Genomic DNA, 25,017 nt, shown 5'->3' with positions numbered 1-25,017 from the left:
CTGAAAGCTGCCTAACAGAGAAAGAATATGAAAGGCTGAAAGTTATGCTAAACCCAACTAAAACACTAATGTCTGCAAATTGAATTGAACCTATAATTGGAGTGAAAGAATGTGACTGTATTTAGCAACAATGCCTGCTCAGGACCCTTACACAATGTTATGGAGTTAGCCTAAAAGATGCTTGAAATGGCATTGGAGTAGTTAACACTCAGAAACTAGAGTTTTTTTTTTTTTAGTTTAAAAAAAAAATATGGAACGCTTCACGAATTTGCGTGTCATCCTTGCGCAGGGGCCATGCTAATCTTCTCTGTATCGTTCCAATTTTAGTTATGTGCTGCTGAAGCGAGCACAGAAACTAGTTAAAATGGATCCTATGCAACGCTGGACTGGATCTTACAAAATTTTGCACATCTACCGAAACTTGGCTAGGTGCCAATCTTTAAAGGGACACTTTCATGGGAACCAGACCAGCATCGTATCTTGCAGGAGACAAAGGCTACAGGAGAGAGAGAGAGAGAGAAAGACAAAGACCTCACAGTATTAAATGTGGTTCAGGTCCTGCCTGTGTGGAGTTTACATGTTCTTCCTGTGACCATATGAGTTTCCTCGGAGGGGGGGGGCTTGATGAGAATGTAGGGAGAACTAAAAACTGGATTATCATGGGATTAGGCCAAGGGGCGGCTGATAGTCAACGTGGACTCAGTGGGATAAAGACCTGTTTCCCTGCTGTATCTTTTCATGGCTCTGTTACTCCATATTTCATATCCTTACAAGATGCCTCTTGGTGATTTGCACATCACGGTTTACATTTGGAGAATGTCACGAATAAGTATATTAATGTAGATGTACTTTATGTGAGTTGTCATCCATCTGGAAATATTGACAACTTGAACCAATGTATATGAGAGTCCTTTAAACAGGAAGTCATTTATTGATGTGCTCATATCTTCTCCTTTGCTCTCTCTATTGTACTTGTTTGACTTGATTGGATTTATGTATGGTATTATCTGACCTGATTGTATAACATGGAAAACATGCTTTTCATTTTACCTCGGTACATGTGACAATAATAAATCTAAACAAAACTTAAACTTCGTGGCATTAGCCAGCTTCGCTATGGACTCTTCATTCTTTGCATGAGATTGATAGAACGATACAATTTCAAACAAGGCCACCTAAATCTTGTTTTGTAGACAAAAAGATGTGGGTATGCATATCATTCCTTGCTGTTGGCGCATATGAGAGATTGATGTCCTATACGCTGCTTAAACTGTTTAAGGGCAAGACCGACTAATTTAATTAATACATTTTATTTTTAAAATTTCAGTAATATTTTTGGAATATTAAGAATTTTTTTTTAATTTGACTTTTTAGCGATGCCGACACGCGTATCATCATATAAAAGCAGTGATCATGCAAATATTGGGTCTCATTAATCCAACTCCCTATGCTCTTTCTCCATATCTCGATAAACAATTTGCTTTATATTATCTGATGCAATTTACATTTGAAACTTATTCCATCTGATGGAATTCAGATTGGATTCCACATTATAATCAGCTGCTGTCCATCCAAAATTGTTTCCACAAATCCCCTTCAACTTGTTTTAGCCACTCATCTTAAAACAATGCTGTTTTTATGATTGAGAGCTTAGGTTTATTAATACTATCAAAGCCCTTCATGATTTTGAAAACATTTATGAAACATTCTCCTAACGTTCTCCATTCTAAGAACAATAGTTTGACTTCAGTGGTGGGCAAATTAATGGAAAAGATACTTAGAGATAATATATATAAGCATTTGGATAAACAGGGTCTGATTAGGAACAGTCAACATGGATTTGTGCCTGGAAGATCATGTTTGACTAATCTTCTTGAATTTTTTGAAGAGGTTACTAGGGAAATTGACGATGGTAAAGCAGTGGATGTTGTCTATATGTACTTTAGTAAGGCCTTTGACAAGGTTCCTCATGGAAGGTTGGTTAAGAAGGTTCAACTGTTGGGTATAAATGCAGGAATAGCAAGATGGATTCAACAGTGGCTGAATGGGAGAAGCCAGAGGGTAATGGTGGATGGCTGTTTATCGGGTTGGAGGCAGGTGACTAGTGGGGTGCCTCAGGGATCTGTGTTGGGTCCTTTGTTGTTTGTCATGTACATCAATGATCTGGATGAAGGTGTGGTAAATTGGATTAGTAAGTATGCAGATGATACCAAGATAGGGGGTGTTGTGGATAATGAAGAGGATTTCCAAAGTCTACAGAGTGATTTAGGCCATTTGGAAAAATGGGCTGAAAGATGGCAGATGGAGTTTAATGCTGATAAATGTGAGGTGCTACACCTTGGCAGGACAAATCAAAATAGGACGTACATGGTAAATGGTAGGGAATTGAAGAATACAGTTGAACAGAGGGATCTGGGTATAACCGTGCATAGTTCCTTGAAGATGGAATCTCATATAGATAGGGTGGTAAAGAAAGCTTTTGGTATGCTAGCCTTTATAAATCAGAGCATTGAGTATAGAAGCTGGGATGTAATGTTAAAATTGTACAAGGCATTGGTGAGACCAAATCTGGAGTATGGTGTACAATTTTGGTCGCCCAATTATAGAAAGGATGTCAACAAAATAGAGAGAGTACAGAGGAGATTTACTAGAATGTTGCCTGGGTTTCAACAACTAAGTTACAGAGATAGGTTGAATAAGTTACGTCTTTATTCTCTGGAGCGCAGAAGGTTAAGGGGGGACTTGATAGAGGTCTTTAAAATGATGAGAGGGATAGACAGAGTTGATGTGGACAAGCTTTTCCCTTTGAGAATAGGGAAGATTCAAACAAGAGGACATGACTTCAGAATTAAGGGACAGATGTTTAGGGGTAATATGAGGGGGAACTTCTTTACTAAGAGAGTGGTAGCGGTGTGGAATGAGCTTCCAGTGGAAGTGGTGGAGGCAGGTTCATTGGTATCATTTAAAAATAAATTGGATAGGCATATGGATGAGAAGGGAATGGAGGGTTATGGTATGAGTGCAGGCAGGTGGGACTAAGGGGAAAAAATGTTGTTCAGCACGGACTTGTAGGGCCGAGATGGCCTGTTTCCATGCTGTAATTGTTATATGGTTATATGGTTAATAACCCAACTTCCCTCGTCACTAGATAAATGTACTCCTCAGAATATTTGCAAGAAGGAACTGCAGATGCTGGTTTAAACCAAACATAGACAGAAAAAGCTGGAGTAACTCAACGGGACAGGCAGCATCTCTGGAGAGAAGAAATGGATGATGTTTCAGGGTCAAGGCCAGCTGAATTACTCCAGCTTTTTGTGTTTCTCCGATAAGTTCAAATATGTCATTATATCCCTAAAAATAGATTTCAGAAACCTATTTGCAGCTGATGTTGTCCTACTGGCCTAGCATTTCCTAGTTTTATCTCATTAATCTTCCTAAATAATAGTCACACTGGCAATGTTCCCAATGCAATCAGACAATTTCTGCCACAAGGCTTGAAAGAAAATGTCTGATTCATAAACATTTTCCTCATCAACTTATTGTATTACCCTTGGGTGGAAGCCATCATATTAAGAATTTTTATCTTGATTTTTTAATATTTCCAGCCATATATATTACAATTTAAGAAAGTTCCTTTCCTGAAAGATATCTCACCATTTTCGTTTGTATTTCCGTCTTGCACTTTTAATGCTTTTCTTAAAGAATCTATTGTTCTTTGTTTTCATTTAAGCTCTTTATTTTAATATTAGACTTGAGCAGCTGCAAAGAAGATCCCGAAAGCTATTTTTAGGGGGGAAATTACATATTAGAATATATTACTTTCCCTGTTTGCTCTTTATTGAGGTAAATGTGTTATCCTTTAGGATTATGTGCATCTTGCAAAAACTGCCCAGTCTATAGTGATTAATCTTTGTCTTACTTCTTTAAAACAAACTACTTTCTTTAAAACTTGCTTCTTTAAAACTTACTTGAAAACAGTCAGTTTTATCTTAACTTAAAAAAGATATAGTTTAATAAACTGCCCTTTTTTCTTTCCCTCAGTACTGAGTTCTTTCATGTGACTCTACAACTATGCCTTTGTGCTGCCCAATTCTGTTTTATATATTTATTCATCTTCATCAATGAATTAGGTCTGGTTTGAACCACAAATTTAGCTTTGAATATTGATGATTTTTTTAATATTTGCCATTTTACAAAGAGAAGAATGTGATAACATTGCAGGAAAAAATGTTCCCGATGTTGGAAGAGCCCAGAAACAGGGGGTCACAGTTTAAGAACAAGGGGTAGGCCATTTAGGACTGGGATGAGGTAAAACTTTTCACCCAGAGAGGTGTGAATCTGTGGAATTCTCTGCCACAGAAGGCACTGGAGGCCAATTTACTGGATGTTTTCAACAGAGAGTTAGATTTAGCTCTTAGTGCTAAAGGAATCAAGGGATATGGGGAAAAAGCAGGAACAGGGAACTGATTTTGGATGATCAACCATGATCATATTGAATGGTGCTGACTCGAAGGACTGAATGCACTACCTCTGCACCTATTTTCTAAGTTTCTATGTTTCTATAATCGGAGTGAGAGGGTTTATTGGTGAATGGAGAATCTGAGTTGTGTTTACTGGTCATATTGCAATTATATTGGTTATTCACAGCCAATGTTTGGCAGATGCAATATAATGTGGATAAATGTGAGGTTATCCATTTTGGTGGCAAAAACAGGAAAGCAGACTATTATCTAAATGGTGGCCGATTGGGAAAGGGGGAGATGCAGCGAGACCTGGGTGTCATGCTACACCAGTCATTGAAGGTAGGCATGCAGGTGCAGCAGGCAGTAAAGAAAGCGAATGGTATGTTAGCTTTCATTGCAAAAGGATTTGAGTACAGGAGCAGGGAGGTTCTACTGCAGTTGTACAGGGTCTTGGTGAAACCACACCTGGAGTATTGCGTACAGTTTTGGTCTCCAAATCTGAGGAAGGACATTATTGCCATAGAGGGAGTGCAGAGACGGTTCACCAGACTGATTCCTGGGATGTCAGGACTGTCTTATGAAGAAAGACTGGATAGACTTGGTTTATACTCTCTAGAATTTAGGAGATTGAGAGGGGATCTTATAGAAACTTACAAAATTCTTAAGGGGTTGGACAGGCTAGATGCAGGAAGATTGTTCCCGATGTTAGAGAAGTCCAGGACAAGGGGTCACAGCTTAAGGATAAGGGGGAAATCCTTTAAAACCGAGATGAGAAGAACTTTTTTCACACAGAGAGTGGTGAATCTCTGGAACTCTCTGCCACAGAGGGTAGTTGAGGCCAGTTCATTGGCTATATTTAAGAGGGAGTTAGTTGTGGCCCTTGTGGCTAAGGGGATCAGGGGGTATGGAGAGAAGGCAGGTACAGGATACTGAGTTGGATGATCAGCCATGATCATATTGAATGGCGGTGCAGGCTCGAAGGGCCGAATGGCCTACTCCTGCACCTAATTTCTATGTTTCTATGTTTCTAATATGGCCAGATCAGAACTGCCAGGTTGTCTTCCTCCTTGTTCTGCCGACTCCTTTACCTCCTCCACAATTATTCTCTATGTGGCTTGTGCAAGGGTCAGAATGAGAAGGTTGTATAGTTTACCATATTCCATCATAAATCCTGATATGACAGATTGACCTTTGCATTTATATTGCCAAGGTTCACACCAAATTCGCACTGGAGTCATAAGCAAATTGCTCTTGGCACCCAATAGCCGACATTGAGTTTGATGCCGAGGTGCATATGCAAATGGCGCAGTGGACTTTTCCAACTGAGATCATCATGATTGCTGCCAGGATATAGGGTATTGGAGATGATTCAGCCATTGTGTAAAATGCCAACTCACAGCAGAGCCAAATGCCAACTCATTGTATGTGACCATGCAACATTTCAGGTCGTGGCCTCATACTTGTGATGCCATAACCGATGTAGTTGCTTCCAGTGACAGTAGGAAAATTACCCCTTGAATGCCCAGGATGGGTAATATCTTCACAGTCAGAAACCTTTTTACCCTCTTCCAGCAGCGTGCCCTGCATTTGATGGCCTGGTGGTGCATCTAGTATACTTTCTGTCTCCTGGCTTTATCTGGAGATCTGGGTCAATCCTGACTTCAGGAGCTTTCTTTGTGAACTTTGCTTATTCCCTCTATGACTTCTCTCCGGATTCTCTGGTTTCCTCTCACAACCAAAGGTGTGTGGGTTAGTGGGTTAATTGACTACTGTAGATTGCCCTCAGTGTGCAGGTAAATGTAGAATCTCAGGGAGGTAGTTTCCCTGTAGATGTAGGAGAAAAAATGATAGAGAACACTGGTGAAGGAAGAGATTGGTCTGGAAATGTAAGCCAGCAGAGCCTTGATGGGTTTTCAATGTTGTCAGAAAATATTGTATAATAAGGTATATGGTACTGTGGAGTCTCTGATAATCCTGCCAATATGTTGTATGCACAGTGGAATGTCTATTATAATGTTCCCATTCTCTGGAGCAATTGGAATTTGTGCAGAAGCTTTGAAATTAGCCAAATATCATACATCAGCTCAGTCTGCAGAAGGGTCTCGACCTGAAACATCACCAATTCTTTCTATCCAGAGATGCTGCCTATCCCACTGAGTTACTCCAGCATTTTGTGTCTATCAAATAGAATACCTTTTCCTGCCTGCCTCTGTGAGTTCTGGAACAACAGAAAGCACCACTGATTTATGTGTGGCAAATCCAGTAGGAATCATTTACCAACTAACTGGCGAGCCTTTGATTACCCTGGTGTTGTAGCTCTGTGGGAGATCCTTCCTGCTGCTGAATATGTATGAGCTGTGCAAGCTAGAGGGACTATTGGGAGAAGTGAAATAGTGGTGTGAGCATGGTCAGTGTTGCACGCTCGTGTATATCTTGATATATCTCTTTGGCTTGCCTCCAGCGGCCCCTAACAAGTTTTACTAGCACGTGAGTTAATGGCCTCAGTGGCATTCTGCTTGACTTAATCCATAAGTCTGGTCTGTGTGTGTGTGCGTGTGTGGGGTGTGCATGAGTGTGTGTTTGTGTATGTGCACGTGTGTTTGTGCGTACACGTGTTTCTGTTTGGCTATGTTTCGAACCAGATTTATCATCTGTCGTGTCCAAAACAGAACCCTGGTCAAATTGGTAATCAACTCACAAAATGTAATAAATATCATTACCTGCCTCGGATCTACTCAATCTTCTATCGATGGGCTAAAGGGGGCTGGATTAGGGGTTGGGACAGGACACTGTTTAAACATCGTCCCTCACAGTAAACTTCTTCTGCTGCACAGCAATCCTGCTGAAGTGAACTTCATGCAGATTAATTAAAGCCATTGTTTAGATTGTGAAAGATTGTTCTCAAGCTTCTTCAAGAAAAACATGTTGTTCATTTAAAATTGACATGAGCGATGAACCTTGCACCTTGGTGTGACGATGGAGGTAAGCAGTGCTGTAAAACACACTGCCTGTCAGCCACCCCATGACCTGTGAGAAAACAAATTGGGGAAAGTGAGGCAGACAGTGTTGTTTTTGGAATTCAAAGAGGGAGGTTTAGCACAGCTGTTGAGGCACATTGTAAATACGAACTATTATCTCTAACATGTGCGATTGGGGCTCAGGTCACTCTAAGACTTATCATAACATGGAAACAATGGAAAAGATTGTTAAAAAATAACTTTCGCACCCTCTACCAAACCAAGTGTCAATTTGATACATTTTGGGGAACATTAATTTCACTTTTTGTATTTCTTGTAATTTTACAGTTTGTTTCATTGCTGACAATGCAGTTACTTGGAACAAAGGTGTATTATGCCAATGGCAATATTTTTCCTGGAGATGAAAACAGAATAATACTGTAGAAAGCATCACACAGAAGGCAAATGGAATGTTGTTACCATGATGTTCAGCTTTTGAATAGTTGACACCATATACCTTCTGTGGAAAGTTAATGAGCTTATTTGGCTATTGTTGTATCATAAATTCCATCTAGTTTCACCTCAGCCAGGTGGAACCCAAAGTGTTTTGTCAACTTTGTGCTGAGGGACTGGTTCATTGCCATCAATGCCCCCGTTTTCAGGTGTTCCAGGGTTCCATCTAGTTTCTCCCAGGGTCTGAAAGATATACAATTTGAACGAGATTGGATTCTCAGAGGTGTCCTGGCCCATATTTGTCCCACATCACTAAAACCTTTTATCAGGTCCTGCATAGACCCTAAAAGCTGGAGTAACTCAGTAGGTCAGACTCTCTGGAGAAAAGGGACAGGTGACGTTTTGGGTCGAGGTCCTTCTTTAGACCAGAAGCGATCTGAAATGTCACCTATCCCTTTTCTCCAGAGATGTTGTCTGACCCGTTGAGTTACTCCAGCTTTTTGTGTCTATCTTCGTTTTAATCCCGCATCTGCAGTTCCTTCCTACACATCAGGTCATGCATCACTTTTTATGTGGGGGACCAGGTCATGTGCAAATCATTCTATTGAATTCCCTAATATTAAAACATCGATAAAATTATAAAATGCATTCTTCGCTCCAAAGCATTTTAGGAAACCCTGAGGTCATGAAATAGATTTTTACATATTTTAAAGAAAGATGAAGAACACTGGCATTGGTCAAGCATGATTCAGCCATGCTACCCAGACTGGAGCCTTCACTTCAGATTAAATCTTCCACGTAATTTCTCAGATAACAAGATTTCCTTATAGGGATGCATGTAGACTTAATGCATTAACTTTTGTCTATTGATGAATTGAGGAAACAGCCATTCAAATTCAAGAATGAGAACAAATTCTTTTTTTCTGGCTTCACTGTTACTAACTTTTATGTTTGAGAAAACTAGAGGACACCGCTGCCATAGTGGACCGGACATCGAATAAAGACGAGACGGATTACAGAAAGGAAATTGAGAATCTTGTCATTTGGTGTCATGACACCAAACTCTCCCTCAATGTCTGCAAGACAAAGGAGTTTGTGATCAATTTCAGGAAGCGAAACAGAACACACATCCCAGTCTACATTGGTGGTGCTGAAGTAGACATGGTCAAAAACTTAAAGTTTCTAGGAATAAATATTGCCATCAATTTGTCCTGGATCAGCCACATTGAAGCTATGATCAAAAAAGCACACCAATGCCTACTCCTTAAGAAGGCTTCAGATGTTTGGCATGTTACCAACTTCTACAGGTGTGCCATAGAGAGCATTTTATCAGCATGCATCACAGCATGGTTTGGGAACAGATCCATTCAAGACAGCAAGAAATTGCAGAGAGCTGTGGACATTGCTCCGACCATCACGCAAACCAACCTCCCTTCCATTGACACCATCTACCTTTTATGCTGCATTGGCAAGGCCGCCAGCATAAACAAGGACCAGTCCCACCCCGGTCACTCCTTCATCTCCCCTCTCACATCCGGAGAGATACAGATAAAGAGGAAGATTAGGCTTTATTGCCTTCCATCACAGTGAGGAACGTGGGGAATCCACTGTGGTGGATGCTTATGTTAACTTTTATGTAGTTGTGTGTCTTGTTGCTTTTTTTTTAGTATGGCTGTATGGTAATTCGAATTTCACTGTACCTTAATTGGCACATGTGACAATAAGCTGACCTTGAAACCTTGAAGTTTGAAAATGCATACTCCAGATTCAGGAACAGTTTCTTCCCAGCTGTTATCAGACGTGAACTGCCTTCTCATCGGCTAGAGTGCTTTCCTAACCTTCCATCTCTGAAACCCTGGCTAGATAGAACCATCTAGCCTTCCATCTAAGGCTAGATAGAACTTAGTACAAAATTACATAAATCTCATAAAATCACTGGCTTGATTACTTTTGTAAAAAATTATATTTGCTTTAATGTGAGGGCTGGGAAAATTGGAGAAGGACTGTGCGTGGGGTAGGGCAAGGAATTGGGTTTCCAAAAGACTTTCAAAGATTGGTGTAATGAAGGAAATGAGTGGGTTTTAGGATGTGGAATTCAGAGGTAAGATTTGTGATGGATGAAAGAATGTCCTCTTCCTGATGGAAGAGGTGAGGAAGGGGGAGCAGAGAGTTCAGAAGTAGTGGGTGGATGGAGCCAAGTGTGGATGAGCAGAGGGTGATAGAGGAGAGGCTTCAGGGCACGTGGTCAGGGCAAGATGGAAGAGAGAGTGCTGGGTTCACAACAAAAAATGTTGATTGTAAGGAGGAATTTAGAGGAGAATCAAGGCCTTGGAGACTCTGATCTGAGGACAATTAATTTAATTGTGACAATAGCAATTTAAATTCCCGTAGGTTTCACCAACTTTCGGCATGCATTAATTTTGCATTCTGTACCAGCGAACCTGTTTCTGTTTCACTTTAAAATGAAAAAAACTACGGTTGACCTGAATCTCTTTATTTGCAGTTTGTGTTGTTAAACTTCACCACTGAACAGTATTTTGGTTTAGGAGTTCAGTAAATATTAGAACCAAATGAAAAGCTGTTGGAATCGTTCCTATTTTTCACCTAATTGTTAACGGAATGCTATCTTCAGGGGGAAATAAATGTTTACAAAGATGTTTTTAAACTTGTAAACTTAATTGCACCATAGCACGGCTTTATTACAATTGGGAGATGTTCCTCCTTGGTGCTTGGGGATTTCTGACTGCCAAAGTAGTTAATGGAAGTGAATTCAATATTGCTTTGTAATGAGAATTCCATAGATCTTTGAGGAAGGAAAGAATGCTGAACTAAGATGTATAAAATGGTACTAGCATAGGTACTAGCATAGGTGGTGTAGCTGTAGAGCTACTGCCTTACAGCGCTAGAAACCCTGGTTCGATCCTGTCCTGACTGCGGGTGCTGTCTGTATGGAGTTTGTATGTTCTCCACATGACTTGCATGGGTTTTCTCTGAGATCATTGGTTTCCTCCCACACTCCAAAGACGTACAGATAATTGGCTTGGTGTAAATGTAAAATTGTTCCTAGTATTTGTAGGGTAGTGTTAATATGCGGGGATTACTGGTCAGTGTGGACTTGGTGGGCTGAAGGGCCTGTTTCCATGCTATATCACTAAACTAAAACTAAACATGGGTTTGATGGGCCAAATGGCCACCTTCTATGCAGTAATGGATCTGTGATTATATTCCATAGTTCAATAAAGCATCACTTAGATGAAGCATGGGAGAAAAGTCTTGGCAACTGTAACACAGGCCATCTGATATTTCATCCATTGGTTTGGAAACACCCATAGCTGCAGTCAGCAATTTATTGATTCATTGTACTTCAGTGCCTTAAACACCAGTGCCATTGCTTATTGGGAATATACTTGTGAATGACAATATTCTAACAAGATAGTAGTCTGCATCACTTCAGAAAGGCTTCCGGCACATTGACCTTCATCAGTTAACATTGTGAATATAGAAGTTGGGAGGTCATGTTGCAATTATATAAGATGTTGGTGGGGGCACATTTAGAGTATTGTGTTTAGTTTACGAGGATGTTTTGAGGACCTGAAGGCCTGAGCTATAGGGAGAGGTTGAGCAGGAGAGGATTTTAATCCTTGGAGTGCAGGAGGATGAGACGTGATCTGACAGAGGTGTACAAAATCATGAGAAGAATAGATTGGTTAAACACACAGTCTCTTGCCCATAGTAGGGGAATCGAAAAGCAAGGGACATAGGTTTAAGTTGAGGGCGGAAAGATTTAATAGGAACCTGAGGGCTAACTTATTTACACAAAGGGTGGTGGGTGTATGGAACGAGCTGCTGGAGGAGGTGGTTGGGGCAGGTACTATTAATGAACATTTAGACAGGTACATGGATAGGATAGGTTTAGAGTAATATAGACCAAACACAGGCAGGTGGGTATTGTATAGATGGGACATGTTGGTCGGTGTGGGCTAGTTTGGCTGAAGGGCCTGTTTCCACGCTGTATGACTTTGACTCTAGAATGACCAAACATCTGACAGTCTTCTGAGGAAATATTATCCTAGATGACTGTGTTTTTCAACCTTCAGAAAGTATTTGCTTAACTCAAGGTATGTAGATTTCAGTTTAAGATTTTGGAATGAACAGAATATCGGTAGAACACAGCGTTATACTTGTTAGGGGTGTGATGCAGGAGTGGGAAAGCCATCATTGGTGGCAGCAATTTGAATTTTGAAACTCAAAGTAAATTGATTACATTTGCCTTGGGAAGAAAACTGGGGAATGCAATTGTTTTGGAAAAGGCAGCACTGAAAAATTGGAATAAAGTTTAAAGGGATAGGCATCATCTCTGGAGAGAAGGAATGGGTGACATTTCAGGTCGAGTCTGAAGAAGGGACATGAGCTGAAACGTCACCCATTCCTTCTCTCCAGAGATGCTGCCTGTCCCGCTGAGTTGCTCCAGCTTTTTATGTCTATCTTCGGTTTAAACCAGCATCTGCAGTCCCTTCCTACACAGTAAAGTATAAATATTGTTTACGAAACGTCCTTAGTTTTAACAGCAGAGTATAGGGGAATGGGCAGGTGCTATAGACCTGCACGGGAAGGTAGACGCTCCCGCCCCCAGGAGTCTCGGGCAGGTGGGGCTCGTCAGCCTGGGAAGGCAGTCCATCTAGGAGAGGAAAAACTCTGATTTAAAACCCCCACTGCCTTGTGGCCATATCCAGTCATGGAAAAGGCTACTGGAGTAAACCTCAAGAAAATCCGGAGTTGGAGCCCCTAAGGCAGTTTGTCATTGTCTACAACCTCACATCAGCCAGCTCCTGCGACAGTGCTGGTGCCAAACTGTAACAGCCCTGCTGTTCCTTTGGATTGATCAGTGACATGGAGAGGGGGAACGTGCTGCCTGGGCAACAGCCTGTCCTCCATATAACATCGCCCAGGGTTGCATCTGACCAGGAAGCATCACCCATGGTCAGTCATGACCAAGAGGGGCCTACTATTACAGGGGATTGGTTCTTGCTTGACATCAACTGAACAAGTGATGGGGACAAAATAAACGTGAGGCCGATGAGTTTAAGCTGTATCACATTGGAAAAAAAAGAAGTAATTTGTTTTTTAAAAAATTAACTGGGTGCACACTGGTCGGTCTCGACATGGTGGGCAGAATGGATTGGTTCCAAACTCTATGACTGTTCAAGACTTAATAGAGGATCTACCCTATGATTAGCCTTGATAAAGATGATTTAGAAAATGACCTCCAACTGCACTGAGTTATTTAATACTCATAAAAGATCAATTCAAGCCAAATACATGGAACTTTTTCTTAATATAAAAATGTAATTGTTCTGTGAACAATGAATGAAAGAAAATGAACTTCCACGTATATAAATGTATCTCACAATCTCAGGATGTCCGGAAATGCTGGCTGGACTTTTGAGGAAAGTGATTTTACAATGACGGAAATATGGTTGCTGATTTATGCACATGAAGATCTCAAAAATAGTAAAGTCACAATGGCAAGATTATGTTGGGTTGCTTGATATGCCAAAAACTCAGGTACCATTCAAATAGATTGAATCAAAAGTAATTTAAATGTTATCTTATGAGCAGGGCTGCCAAAAAGTGGAAACATTATTGATTTAACCATTGATGATAATCTAGTTAACTAGGTAATGAGCTAGTGTGGAAAGTTCTGTAACTAATATCCATCTAGCTGACATGGCAAAATCCTATACAATTAGAATTAGGATAACACAATTCAAAAATATCCCATCATCCGAACTATGCAAGAACGTTATCTAAGTGAGCTAGCTAAATACTGGCAAACAGCTGCAAATGTTATCTTGAGGGGTCACATCTTCCAGAAGTTCGGGTACGGGTGATTAGTACGGGTGTCATTGGTTAAGGGGAGAAGGCAGGAGAATGGGGTTAAGAGGGAGAGATACATCAGCCATGATTGAATGGCAGAGTAGACTTGATGGGCCAAATGGCGTAATTCTACTCCTATCCTTACGACCTTAAGTTGATTTGAGATTGGTGCATGATTTTGCAGTCAGCAGAAAGAAAAGGCGTACATGTTTGTAGATTAATTGGCTTGGTAAAATTGTAAATTGTCCCTAATGTGCAGGACAGTGTTAATGTGTGAGGATTGCACATTAGTCAGCGTGGATTTGGTGGGTCGAAGGGCCTGTTTCCGTGCTGTATCTCTAAACTAAACTAAACTGAATTATTTTGTTCTGCTGGTCTCAAAATGAAGGCCTCTGTGTCAGGCGGATTACTACAGTAACAGCTCAACTGTACAACTGAGATCACATCACACCACCAATCTCCAACTCCCACTCTTCTGGAAGTAGACACAAATAGCTGGAGTAATTCAGTGGGACAGGCAGCATCTCTGGAGAGAAGGAATGGGTGACGTTTCGGATCGGGTCTGAGGAAGGGTCTCGACCTGAAATGTCACCCATTCCTTCTCTCCAGAGATGCTGCCAGTCCCGCTGAGTTACTTCAGCATTTTGTGTCTATCTTCAGTGTAAACCAGCATCTGCAGTCCCTTCCGACACTCTTCTGCGCAACTGATAAGCAATCAGGAGGCCAGCTGTTCTGTTCTGAGGTAGACAATGAGGAAAGTAGGTGTTTAAAGCATTGGTTGAATGAATTAACAAAGCAAATTCCACAAAATAAAATCATTGCTTATGCTTCTTAAGTTTTATTTTTGGTCAGCAGTTCAAAAGACATCAAGAATTAAAACACAATCAAATTCTACATAATACTTCAACTAATATGGTATTTAATCAAAATATTATTTACAGAATTGATATTCAAGGGTTTCCGCCATTCAAAATTCAGTAAAATGGCTGCAATTGTGCCAAAAGTACAAAGAAAGTAACTTCAGGATATAATATTTCATCTCAGAATCTGCCTTTTTAATTTCTAGTACAAGTCACCGCCAATGAAGCAGTTTTCACACAGACATTGATATCTTGCATCGCTTGTCAATTTGTCTTTCATTCTTTTGCTGAATATCTTGGCATTAGGTGACATGAAGAACGATTTGCTGAAATAAAGGCAACTATTCTGTGTATTGTGATATATTTTAACTGTAGTCCCCACATGAGGCTTTAATAAAAGATGCACAACCAATTAATCTCCAAATAAATTGTAACTTTATTTTAAAATGTGCGGTAATTTTTTTTTTCTCAGTTCTGTTCCGTGTTATGTGGGGTCACAGTTTTGATTTACAAAATGGAGAATCTCTTGGTATTTAGTAAAAGTTTATAAATATAGAGAAACTCATATGAAAGGCCTCTGTGCTGAGCATATTTGAAGTATCTTGGTGATAGATACCCCACACTTTAAGGTACAAATTCAGCAAGTAGAAGGAAGAAGTGAAGGCATGAAGACAAGTGAGAAATGTAAAGTTTTGATGCAAAAGGAGATGAGGTGGAAGAGAAAATTAAGCATTTTGCTCTCAGTGGCACAATACATAAAGGAGGAAGAGCACCTATTTTTGAATTGAGGGACGCACAAGCATTGAGGATTAGGAACAATAATCATATTCATAAATTGGTAAATAATACATAAGATTGAGGCTGAGCTTTTGGGGATTTGAGGCCAGAGGCAGATTTTTTGTTGCATTTTGAAATTAGCACAAAATATTCATTGATTTTCCATGATATTCCCATTTTCTCTTAAATGAAGAGTCTGCATCTCCGATTCCAATATATCTCATTTATTACTTGAGAGTGTAAAATCATAGCCAATGAATTCTATGTACACTACTTTAAGATGTCATTCCCTGCTGAAGAATATTCAATTACAATACTGTACAATGAACCCATTCAGTAATCAAAAAGCTTTCAGAAGAATGGGTTCTTAATGATAAAGAGTGCTCACAATCCTGCACCAGTTTGGAGCCTGCAGGGACATGGATCTAGCATAGGCACCAAAAAAATGTCACCAGTATGTGTTCAACAAGCTGGCAAAATTCCTCAAAATCTCCTTTGCACACATCAAGAATTGTATCTACGGTGTTTAGGCTGCAATATTTCTTGCTGATTCCTCTCAGATCTTACTTATACCTCAAAATGTTCTCATTGTCAATGGATGAAATCTCACTTGTGGCTTGACAGAATGTATGTGGGATGACATGTAATACTGTGTCGCTAACACCAGAACATTCTTTATTCTACCAGCGCTAATAAATAAATCTATTCGTACCAAGCTTGCTGTATTCATGTCATTAACTGTTTCTTGTTTTTTATTGATTCGTGGTGAATGCAAGATTTCCCCTTGAACTGAGTGAAGGGCACTTGGCTGTCAATACTTTGTGAGTGTCAAAATGGAGTGGCAAGGGAAGGTGAGGGTGAAAATGTTACCAATTGGAGTTTGAAGCCCAACTCACCCAAATGCATTCCTGTATGCCTTCCAGCATTGACAAAGGCGTGTTAGCAGTTGTCTCTCACACACCCCAGCATCTCAATTAGGAAATGTCACAAGAGAGATACCCAAGCAGAAGGCCGAGAAAAATATTTTCAAAATGGGTGTCAAAGATCGGTAAAACAAATAAATAAGACATCAACATTCCTCGACAAAACTTTCCTTAAAGATTGCTGACATGCTGTACAGGAATGCTTATTGGTTAGACATATCATTAAATAAAGCCCGTGGGATCGTGTGAATAGCTCTGACCGACCAAAATTCGTTTTTGCTGCACTTTGTCCAAGAATACATTTCCTCCCCAGATCATCTGCGAGACACAGTAAGTTGGAAATAAATTACGTGTAATAAAAGCTCCATTCATTGATTTAATATGAAACACGCGCTTTATCTTCAATTTAGCACAGTTGCATTCTTCACAGCACTGTACCTAAATGATTCTATGCGTTAAAGTTCACATTGGATGTAGACCTCCTTGTTCAATTTTGCCCATCGCTTATAACTAAAAGTCTTGAAAAAGACTTGTACAGCATAACCATTCTTAAATATCCGTCATTCAAAAAGTAATGTTCACCCAAATCAGATTGCAACGTCATCTTGCCGCCTTCTACTGCTTTGACTGCTGGCTGGACTCACAGGTCTTGGCCTTTGTATTGAGGCTTGGTCTACCAATTCAGGGACATCCCTCAAGAGGTTATACGGCATGGGATTGACCATGTGGTCTGCCAGTCTCTGTTCTGTAGTGTAGTTCGTCCAGTTCTGTTCAGAAGAAGACTTGTTGCAGCTTTGGTAATGCCCGTGGGCCCCTTCCACAGTTGTGTACATGTACTCCATTGGCAACGATTCCTTTTCCATATAGGGAGTCCCTGGAAAGTCAGAGGGTTTTAGATAGATCCGCTTGTCGGGTTTGGCCTGAATGTTTTTAATAATACACTTGCCGACGAGCTGGAATATTTCTAGAAGGTTTAGCACGAGTGATATCAGAGATACTGCAAACATAAATAAAATGAAAATAGTCTTTTCCGTAGGACGAGATATAAAGCAATCCACTTGGTGTGGGCAGGGTATTCTTTGGCAGACATAAATTGCTGGCATTGTAAAGCCATATAAGTACCACTGGCCAAAGGAAAAGCTCAGTTCAAATATCATTTTGCAGACAATACTTAGTGTGTAGGTGAGCATTAGTGCTCCCTTAATTTTAATTTTCCCCGAGTCATCAATGCCGTACTTTTGCTTCTTTATTGCAATCTCTTTGACAAGGAGTTCAGTTTGGCTGTCCTTGTTCGGCTGGGACCTCAACGCCTCTTCTCTCTGCTTGAATTTCTCTTCTTTCCTTGATATGTGCAGGACGTGGCCCAAGTAGATAAGCGTAGGCGTTGACACGAAGAGGATCTGCAGCACCCAGTAGCGGACGTGTGAGATCGGAAAGGCTTTGTCGTAGCAGACATTCTCGCAACCTGGCTGCCCCGTGTTGCAGTTAAAATCCGACTGCTCATCACCCCAGACGTATTCTGCGGCCGTGCCCAGGATCAGAATCCGAAAGATGAAGAGGACGGTGAGCCAGATTTTGCCAATCACAGTCGAATGTTCCTGTACTTCATCAAGGAGTTTTTCCAAAAAACTCCAGTCTCCCATTTTCTTGGGTCTTTTTCCTGTCAATCAGAAAACAGTCATTCTTTGTTGGTGTAAAGATATTTCAGATTAAATTGCATTTTTTTTTGTTTGGTTATTTTAGCACTCGTGTCACTACTTATTTATATTGGTTTGAACAACTGGGACAGCGTTCAAAATTCTTCAATCGATAATTATTGATAAACAACTTGCTGGAGGAGCGAAGCGGGGCCGAGCAGCATCTGTGGGGGGGGAAGAGTAATTGTTGATGTTTCAGGTCATAACCTTGCAGCAGGACTACGATTGGAGAGTGAAGTTGGCCAATAGCACGAGGTGCAGGGAAGGGGTGAGACAGACCAGTGGGTGATTGATGGACTGACGAGGGGTAAAGGATGATGAGTAAATGGAGCCAGGTAGGGGAGAGGCGGGGATGGGATGGAGTTGGTAGACGGAGGTGAGGGCAGACTAAGGAAAAAAAAAGTCTAAAGAAGCTAAGTGAGGGGAGGGGAGGGAGGTAAGCAGGAACATAAAGGCTACTAGTGCTTGTTGAGTAATTTAGTGATATAGCATGGATACAGGCCCTTTGCCCCAACTTGCCCACACTGGCCAACATATCCCAGCTACACTAGTCCCGCCTGCCTGCGTTTGGTCCATATACTATGTCATCATACTGACACTATCCTACACACTAGGAACAATTTTACAACTTACCGAAGCCAATTAACCTGCAAACCTGCGTGTCTTTGGAATGTGGGATGAACCTGGAGCACCCAGAGAAAACCCACACAGTCACAGGGAGAACGTACAAACTCTGTGCAGACAGCACCCGTAGTCAGGATCGAACCCGGGTCTCTTGCGCTGTAAAGCAGCAACACTACCACTGTGACTGTATGCTGCCCTGAACGGCAAACAATAAATACTGACGGTTGCATATCACATTGTTTAACAGAGTATCTTTGCACAAGTGTCTATAGAATCTTAGCTTACCAATTTGAATGCCCACCCATGGCTAAAGTAGCAGCTGCATTCTTAAGAGACAATGGTGGCTACTGTAATTACTGTGGAAAGGTTACATGGAAACATTTTTTTCCCCATAACTGTATTTCCCCAAGACAGCTTTTTATCTGGTTGTCAATTTCTAAAGTAACTTTTATGTGATTTCCTCGTTCTAGATTGAAACCACCCCTGGAATCCAGATAGTGTTCCTTAATTCGTCACTCCCATTATATCCAATTTAGATTATGATAACATATTTAATGCGGAACTATCAGCACATTTAACTAAATCTTTAAATCGGATACCTTTAGAACACGTTGAAAATATGAAGTGACTCCAATACTACACCTCACTTGCAAGCTTTTCTAATGGAAAGATAGTTAAAACAGATAAACAGCATTTGGCATGAGGATCCAAGATTAAACATATTTGTATCTCCTGAAAAACAATATGTTAGTTTATGAGAATTGATCATCTGCTTCAAGCTGTTACATTTACATCAAACAGTGTTGTACCTACCTTTGAATTCATCGTAAAACAGGTACTGCTGGAACTTAAAAAAATGAATATGATCATGAGTTGGAGAATGAGATACGGAACCCCTGCTCTTGAATCAACCTTAGGTCTCTGTTGCCTTTCCTTGCTGTGGAGTGGTTTTCCCACGGCCGTGGACTGCGGTAATACTTCAGTGCCATTGACCCCCTTCACCTGGGATTTATTTCCATCTCCTTGCGTTCCTTTAATTTGACTGGTTGCTGTTTCTAAGGTTTTACAAAGCACTTGTTTATCTTACGAGAAGGAAGACGGATGTTTCAAATAATTTTGAATGTCAATTGTGTGAATGCGTGATTGATAAGCAGATGAATCTGCCAGCACTGGAATGCAATTAGGTTGCTATTGTAGAATTACAAAATGTTACAAATAGAAGAAGGCTAGTCTGCTTGTGATAGCCTGTCTGTTCTTGCAAAGGGATATTAAATGAATCCAGATATCTGCTCTTTCTCCATAGCTTTGCCATTCTTTCCAACTAAAATATCCTTACAATTCTCGTTAGGAAGATATAATTGAATCTTATTCCACCCACTGTCAGGCAGTTTATAGCTGGTCATAGCAACTTATGAACTTGTTCTTTGTCAATTTTTCTCACTTACTTTTGATACTTTTTATGTTTACATACAATCTATGACTGCTCTTTTTCCCACTACCAGCATAAATTACGCCTTACTTGTTCACGAATGCCCATGACATTGCTTTAAAATGTCTTTGCTAGAGTGATGGCTAAGATAATACCTGGTCTTATCTGACAACAGAGGACTGTTGTAAGTATCTATGATTTATAATCTACTTGTTGCTGTGTCCGTTAATATTCATTGCGAGGCACGGGTGAGATCTAGGCAGAAAGGAGCTCTTTCTGACAGAAACTATCATCTCCCAAGGAATCCCACCTACTCCACCCTCCCATGATAAACCATTTTCAGTGACCACCATCAAGTGCTGATATCTTCCAAGGAACCTACACTTGAAATAATTAACAACTACATCAGAGATACTCTGAGACTCTCAGAGGTCTTGGGGTCTGATAATCTAAATGCACGCGTTGCTGACATTCAGTCCCAAAGATTAAAAGAAAAAAGAAGAAAATCCTAACTAACAATTTCAGCCACTCACAGTGATAACAAATGTTAAAACAATGTATAAAATACCTCAGCATGCAAAACAATTGACAAAGTACAGCTTTGGAGTTTCTACTTTATCTCTTCCTGTTATTTAGATATAAATAACTGGCATTGTATTCGCCCTTAAATATTTTCTGTACAGTGGAAAATCAGCTTTTGAAAGTTAAAAAAAAGTATTTTAAATATTAAACTCTGTGAAGGCACATTATCCAATCTCTCTTCTTGAGGGGTCTCCCCCAGATTGAGCTACAAGTGTTTCCTTTTGTTGAAAATTTCATCCATCTTTCATTACTTTAGCAGGCAGGAGAGTTCAGTCACTTACCAACAGTAAACTTTTGAGAGGGAGATAGCGAAGAAACTCCGTAACCTGACACCCGTCCTGCAGAGATGCAATGTTCCACTAACAAAGTTCCTCAGAGTTGAAGTATTTAAAGGGAAACCCCCCTCATCGTCATTGCTGATCAAAAGAAGTACTGCAATCTCATATGCCTCCGTAATATTGTTGGAAGTGGGAGATGCAGTTCAGTCGGGACGTATAGTCTGGCAAAGCTGACTGCTCCCATCGACAGGAAGGAAATGACCACCATTAAAAACATTGCTGTCTATTTTTCTCACGATAGCTTTCCAGTTCCATGATACGACTGCAAAGAAAAAGGAATGGGTCTCATAATCAACAGTTCAGGCTGCATCTGTGGGAAGAGAAATCGAGTTAACAGTTCAGGTCAAGAACCCTTTATTAGAATTATCTTTGTGCTGAAGCACTAACTCTGTTTCTCATTCCACCTATCTGCCTGGGCCATCGCACTATTTTGTCTCTTATTTTAGATTTTCAGCATCTGCTGATTTTTGATCAGCATGGATCTCGTAATCCTTCCATCTCAAGTCCAGCATTCTTTGTTGGTGAAGGAGCTCTTTCTCAGCTGACAACCGTCCTTCCCTTAGGGGTGGTGCAGGTGAGGATGTTGGGAACATTCCATTCACAGGGCAGCTTTCTGAATGCCCAGTTTAACTAGGGACATTGAAAGACGCCTTGAGGTTTTGCTTCCAAGATTAAAGAAGAGAAAAAAATTATTTGTTTACCATGTGCACCAGAGAAATTCCAGATGAGTGGGAGATATGGATTCAGCAGCAGATGAAAAAGTTTACATTATGGAGCATCTGGAGAATGGATCAAATACTTCTTCCCCTCCCTTGGCTTTCCTCATTTATCTAAACAGGTAACATGTCAATTTATTCATGAAAGGTTCATTGCATCCTAGACAAAGGCAAATTATGAGGAATAATACAATCCTAAACCCTCATAGATATTAGACACAAAAAGCTGGAGGAACTCAGTGGGACAGGCAGCATCTCTGGAGGTTACACAAAAAAGCTGGAGAAACTCAGCGGGTGCAGCAGCATCTATGGAGCGAAGGAAATAGGCAACGTTTCGGGCCGAAACCCTTCTTCAGACTTCTGGAGAGATGGAATGGGTGACATTTTGGATCGAGACCCTTCTTGAGACTGGTTAGGGATAAGGGAAATGAGAGATATAGATGATGATGATGATGTAGAGAGATAAAGAACAATGAATAAAAGATGCAAAAACGTAACGATGATAAAGGAATCAAGTCATTAGCTGTTTGTTGGTTGAAAACGAGAAGCTAGTGCGACTTGGGTGGGAGAGGGAAAGAGAGAGAGAGGGAATGCTGGGGCTACCTGAAGTGAGAGAAATCAATATTCATACCACTGGTTACACAGAAAAGCTGGAGAAACTCAGCGGGTGCAGCAGCATCTATGGAGCGAAGGAAATAGGCAACGTTTCGGGCCGAAACCCTTCTTCAGACTTCATACCACTGGGCTGTCAGCTGCCCAAGCGAAATATGAGATGCTATTCCTCCAATTTGTGTTTAGCCTCACCTTGACAATGGAGGAGACGTAGAACAGAAAGGTCGGAGTGGGAATGGGAAGGAGAATTAGTGTTTAGCAACTGGGAGATTATGGATCATTAATCCTTTTTATTTCAGATAAACAGATTCCCATATCTTATTAAGTCTGTCTCCATGAAATTTAAATGCTGCTTAAACTTAAGGAAACACAACACTGTACTGCAAGACACAAAAATAGCAGCCTATTTCTGGACTTACCAAAGCCTGAGATTTTCGATGGTATGAGTGAAGATGTGGGAACAGATGTAGATGGAAAAACATTTAAAAAAAAAGCAGTGTGAGAGGTCAAAATCCAGGAATAACATCATGGATTGTTCCAATTTAGCTTTAGTGAGAGTTGATCAGTTTAGAGTCCTGTGGTCCCAGAAGTAGCCCAGGAGTATAGGTTCATAAACTTACTTTATATTTATTTGTGACTAACTCACTGACGGCGCCAGACGATGGCGGCCTCGCCAACGGTCTGTCTTGTCCTTTTCTTCTTTTGTTGTTTTTAGTCTGTTGTTAAGTGCATGTTTTAGTGCATTTTTAGCTTTGTATTATGTGGGGGGTGGGGGGAAACCGTTTTATCTCTTTCTTTGACGGAGTTGCGATTTTTTTTCCGTATCGTGTCTCCGTCCGCGCTGCAGCCTAACATCGAGGAGCTGGCGGCCTCTTGCTGGGGATCGACTTTGGGAGCTCCAGATGAGACCTTTATTTTAATTTCATATTTTTGTGCCCAGCACATTTTCAACTATCTTAATAATGTTGCATTAGGGTTACCATACTTAAATCTATTTAACACTAGTCAGCAAAGTTAATAATGTTCCATCATGCAGTCCATGCCATCCAACAATCACCCCGTACACCAACACTATCTTACACACGAGGGACAATTTACAGAAGCTAATTAAACTGCAAACCTGCACTTCTTTGGGATGTGGGAAGAAACCAGAGCACCCAGAGAAAATCCAGGTGGTCAAAGGCAGAACAAGCAAACTCCACACAGACAGCACCCGAGGCCAGGATCAAACCCAGGTCTCTGGCGCTGTAAGGCAGCCGCTCTACTGCTGCGTCACTGTGCCGCAAAGCTGTCGCTCATGGAGCTGCTGTCTTGTAGCTTTGGTTTATTTTGTTCATTCTGATGTCTGGTGCTGTCCTTGTGGAGTTTGCATGTTTTCCTTGTGGAGTATTTGTGTTTCCTCCCAGTGCTCTGGTTCCCCCCCCATTCCAAAGACATGTGAGTTGGTAAATTAATTGGCCACATTAAATTGTCCCCAGCTTCTGCGGAGGGGTAGAATCCGGAGTGGTAGGAAAGTGAGGAGAATTACTTGGGATTAGTATTGAATTTATATGAATGATGCAAAGTCAATCCACTTCCACTCCCCTTGTCAATATTTTAAATTTAAATGTCAAAAGTAACATTTATTCATAAAAAGCATGCATAAAATAAAATGAAGCAATCGATACATGTCATTCATGGCACTAAGTGTCAATGCATTCATTGTGTCATTGCTGTCAACTTTGCTCTGATCCCCTCCTTCTGACCCTTGCTCCAGTATCTGCCTTAGGCCACCTCACTCAAGCAAACACTTGTTGTAAGTAACATAGTGGAAATGCCATCACAAGGCAAATGAACAGAGGGTGAGTGGGGAGGAACATTGCCCCCAATTGTATCACTCCCCCCTGATATGAATGAGTATTCTTCCAGCAGGGATGCTTGGATAGCAGCAAGAATCAGAATGCGTCTAATTAATATTTGAGTCCTGACATCCCAATGCATCAGCAAAAAGATAGACGAAAAAGGCTGGAGTAACTCAGCGGGTCAGAAAAGGAATAGGTGATGTTTCGGGTCGAGATCTTTCTTCAGACTGAGTTCTGAATCAGTCTGGAGAAGGTCCCGACCTGAAACGTCACCGACTCCTTTTCTCCATAGATGCTGTCTGACCAGATTTTGTGTCTATCTTTTAAATCAACATCTGCAGTCCCTTCCTACACACTTATCAGCAAAAACTCAGCTTGCCACAGGACCTGGGGCTTAATTGGTAGTTTTTGCAGGGTTTGCATTATTACTTGGCTCAAACAAGGCCATGAAGGATCAGAGGGATAACAAGTGGACCAGACAGACAGTACCAGAGGTCAGGATTGAACCTGAGTAGCCAAAGCTGTGGGGCTGTAGCTCTACGCGCTGTGCCACTGCCTACTGTTTCCACTGGCAATGTATTGATGCAACTACTGCTTACTGAAGCCAAGAGCTGGATCTTCTGGCTGATGAACATAACATCAAAGGTTTATTATCTGAATTGTCTGCTGGCTTTGTGTGTTTCCCTATTTGAATTGGGAAAGTATCTTCAGTCAGGTCAGCAATGGGTTATTATTAAGGTTTGGGAAGTCTATCTTAGACATCAATATGAAAGCCCTTCCGTGACTTGCCCATGGTTTTAAAAAAAAAACATTTTTTGATAACGCATCCTGTTGCTTAGTTTTAATTTGATGGGATTTTCTGATCTTG

The 25,017-nt window shown here is 40.8% G+C and overlaps 1 protein-coding gene and 1 non-coding gene across 4 annotated transcripts; both read right to left on the bottom strand.

The window, feature by feature from the left end:
• Window positions 1–244: 244 nt before the first annotated feature.
• Window positions 245–350, bottom strand: LOC129709983 (U6 spliceosomal RNA). Its single transcript, XR_008725612.1, has one exon. It is a non-coding gene; the product is annotated as a U6 spliceosomal RNA (small nuclear RNA).
• A 14,207-nt stretch (window positions 351–14,557) lies between these two features.
• On the bottom strand, window positions 14,558–21,107 carry LOC129709665 (gap junction alpha-4 protein-like). Of its 3 annotated transcripts, XM_055656162.1 has the most exons (3): window positions 20,924–21,107; window positions 19,445–19,478; window positions 14,558–17,970 (listed from the first exon to the last, which is right to left on the bottom strand). In XM_055656162.1, exon 3 carries the CDS (start codon window positions 17,951–17,953, stop codon window positions 16,898–16,900), a length of 1,056 nt encoding a protein of 351 aa, XP_055512137.1. In that variant the 5' UTR covers window positions 17,954–17,970; window positions 19,445–19,478; window positions 20,924–21,107; the 3' UTR covers window positions 14,558–16,897. The 3 variants fall into 3 exon arrangements, with proteins under 3 accessions (XP_055512137.1, XP_055512136.1, XP_055512138.1); XM_055656161.1 differs by lacking the exon at window positions 19,445–19,478 and having other exon boundaries at window positions 20,924–21,104; XM_055656163.1 differs by lacking the exon at window positions 20,924–21,107 and having other exon boundaries at window positions 19,445–20,900.
• Between the last annotated feature and the right edge of the window lie 3,910 nt (window positions 21,108–25,017).

The sequence above is a fragment of the Leucoraja erinacea genome, chromosome 26 (assembly GCF_028641065.1).
Source record: "Leucoraja erinacea ecotype New England chromosome 26, Leri_hhj_1, whole genome shotgun sequence".
NCBI classification, from domain to species: Eukaryota; Metazoa; Chordata; class Chondrichthyes; order Rajiformes; family Rajidae; genus Leucoraja; species Leucoraja erinaceus.
This window is presented reverse-complemented; position numbering and strand designations above follow the sequence as displayed.

Coding starts and splice junctions, on each gene's coding strand:
- LOC129709665 (XM_055656162.1), bottom strand. CDS start 17,953: ATGGGAGACTGGAGTTTTTTGGAAAAACTCCTTGATGAAGTACAGGAA.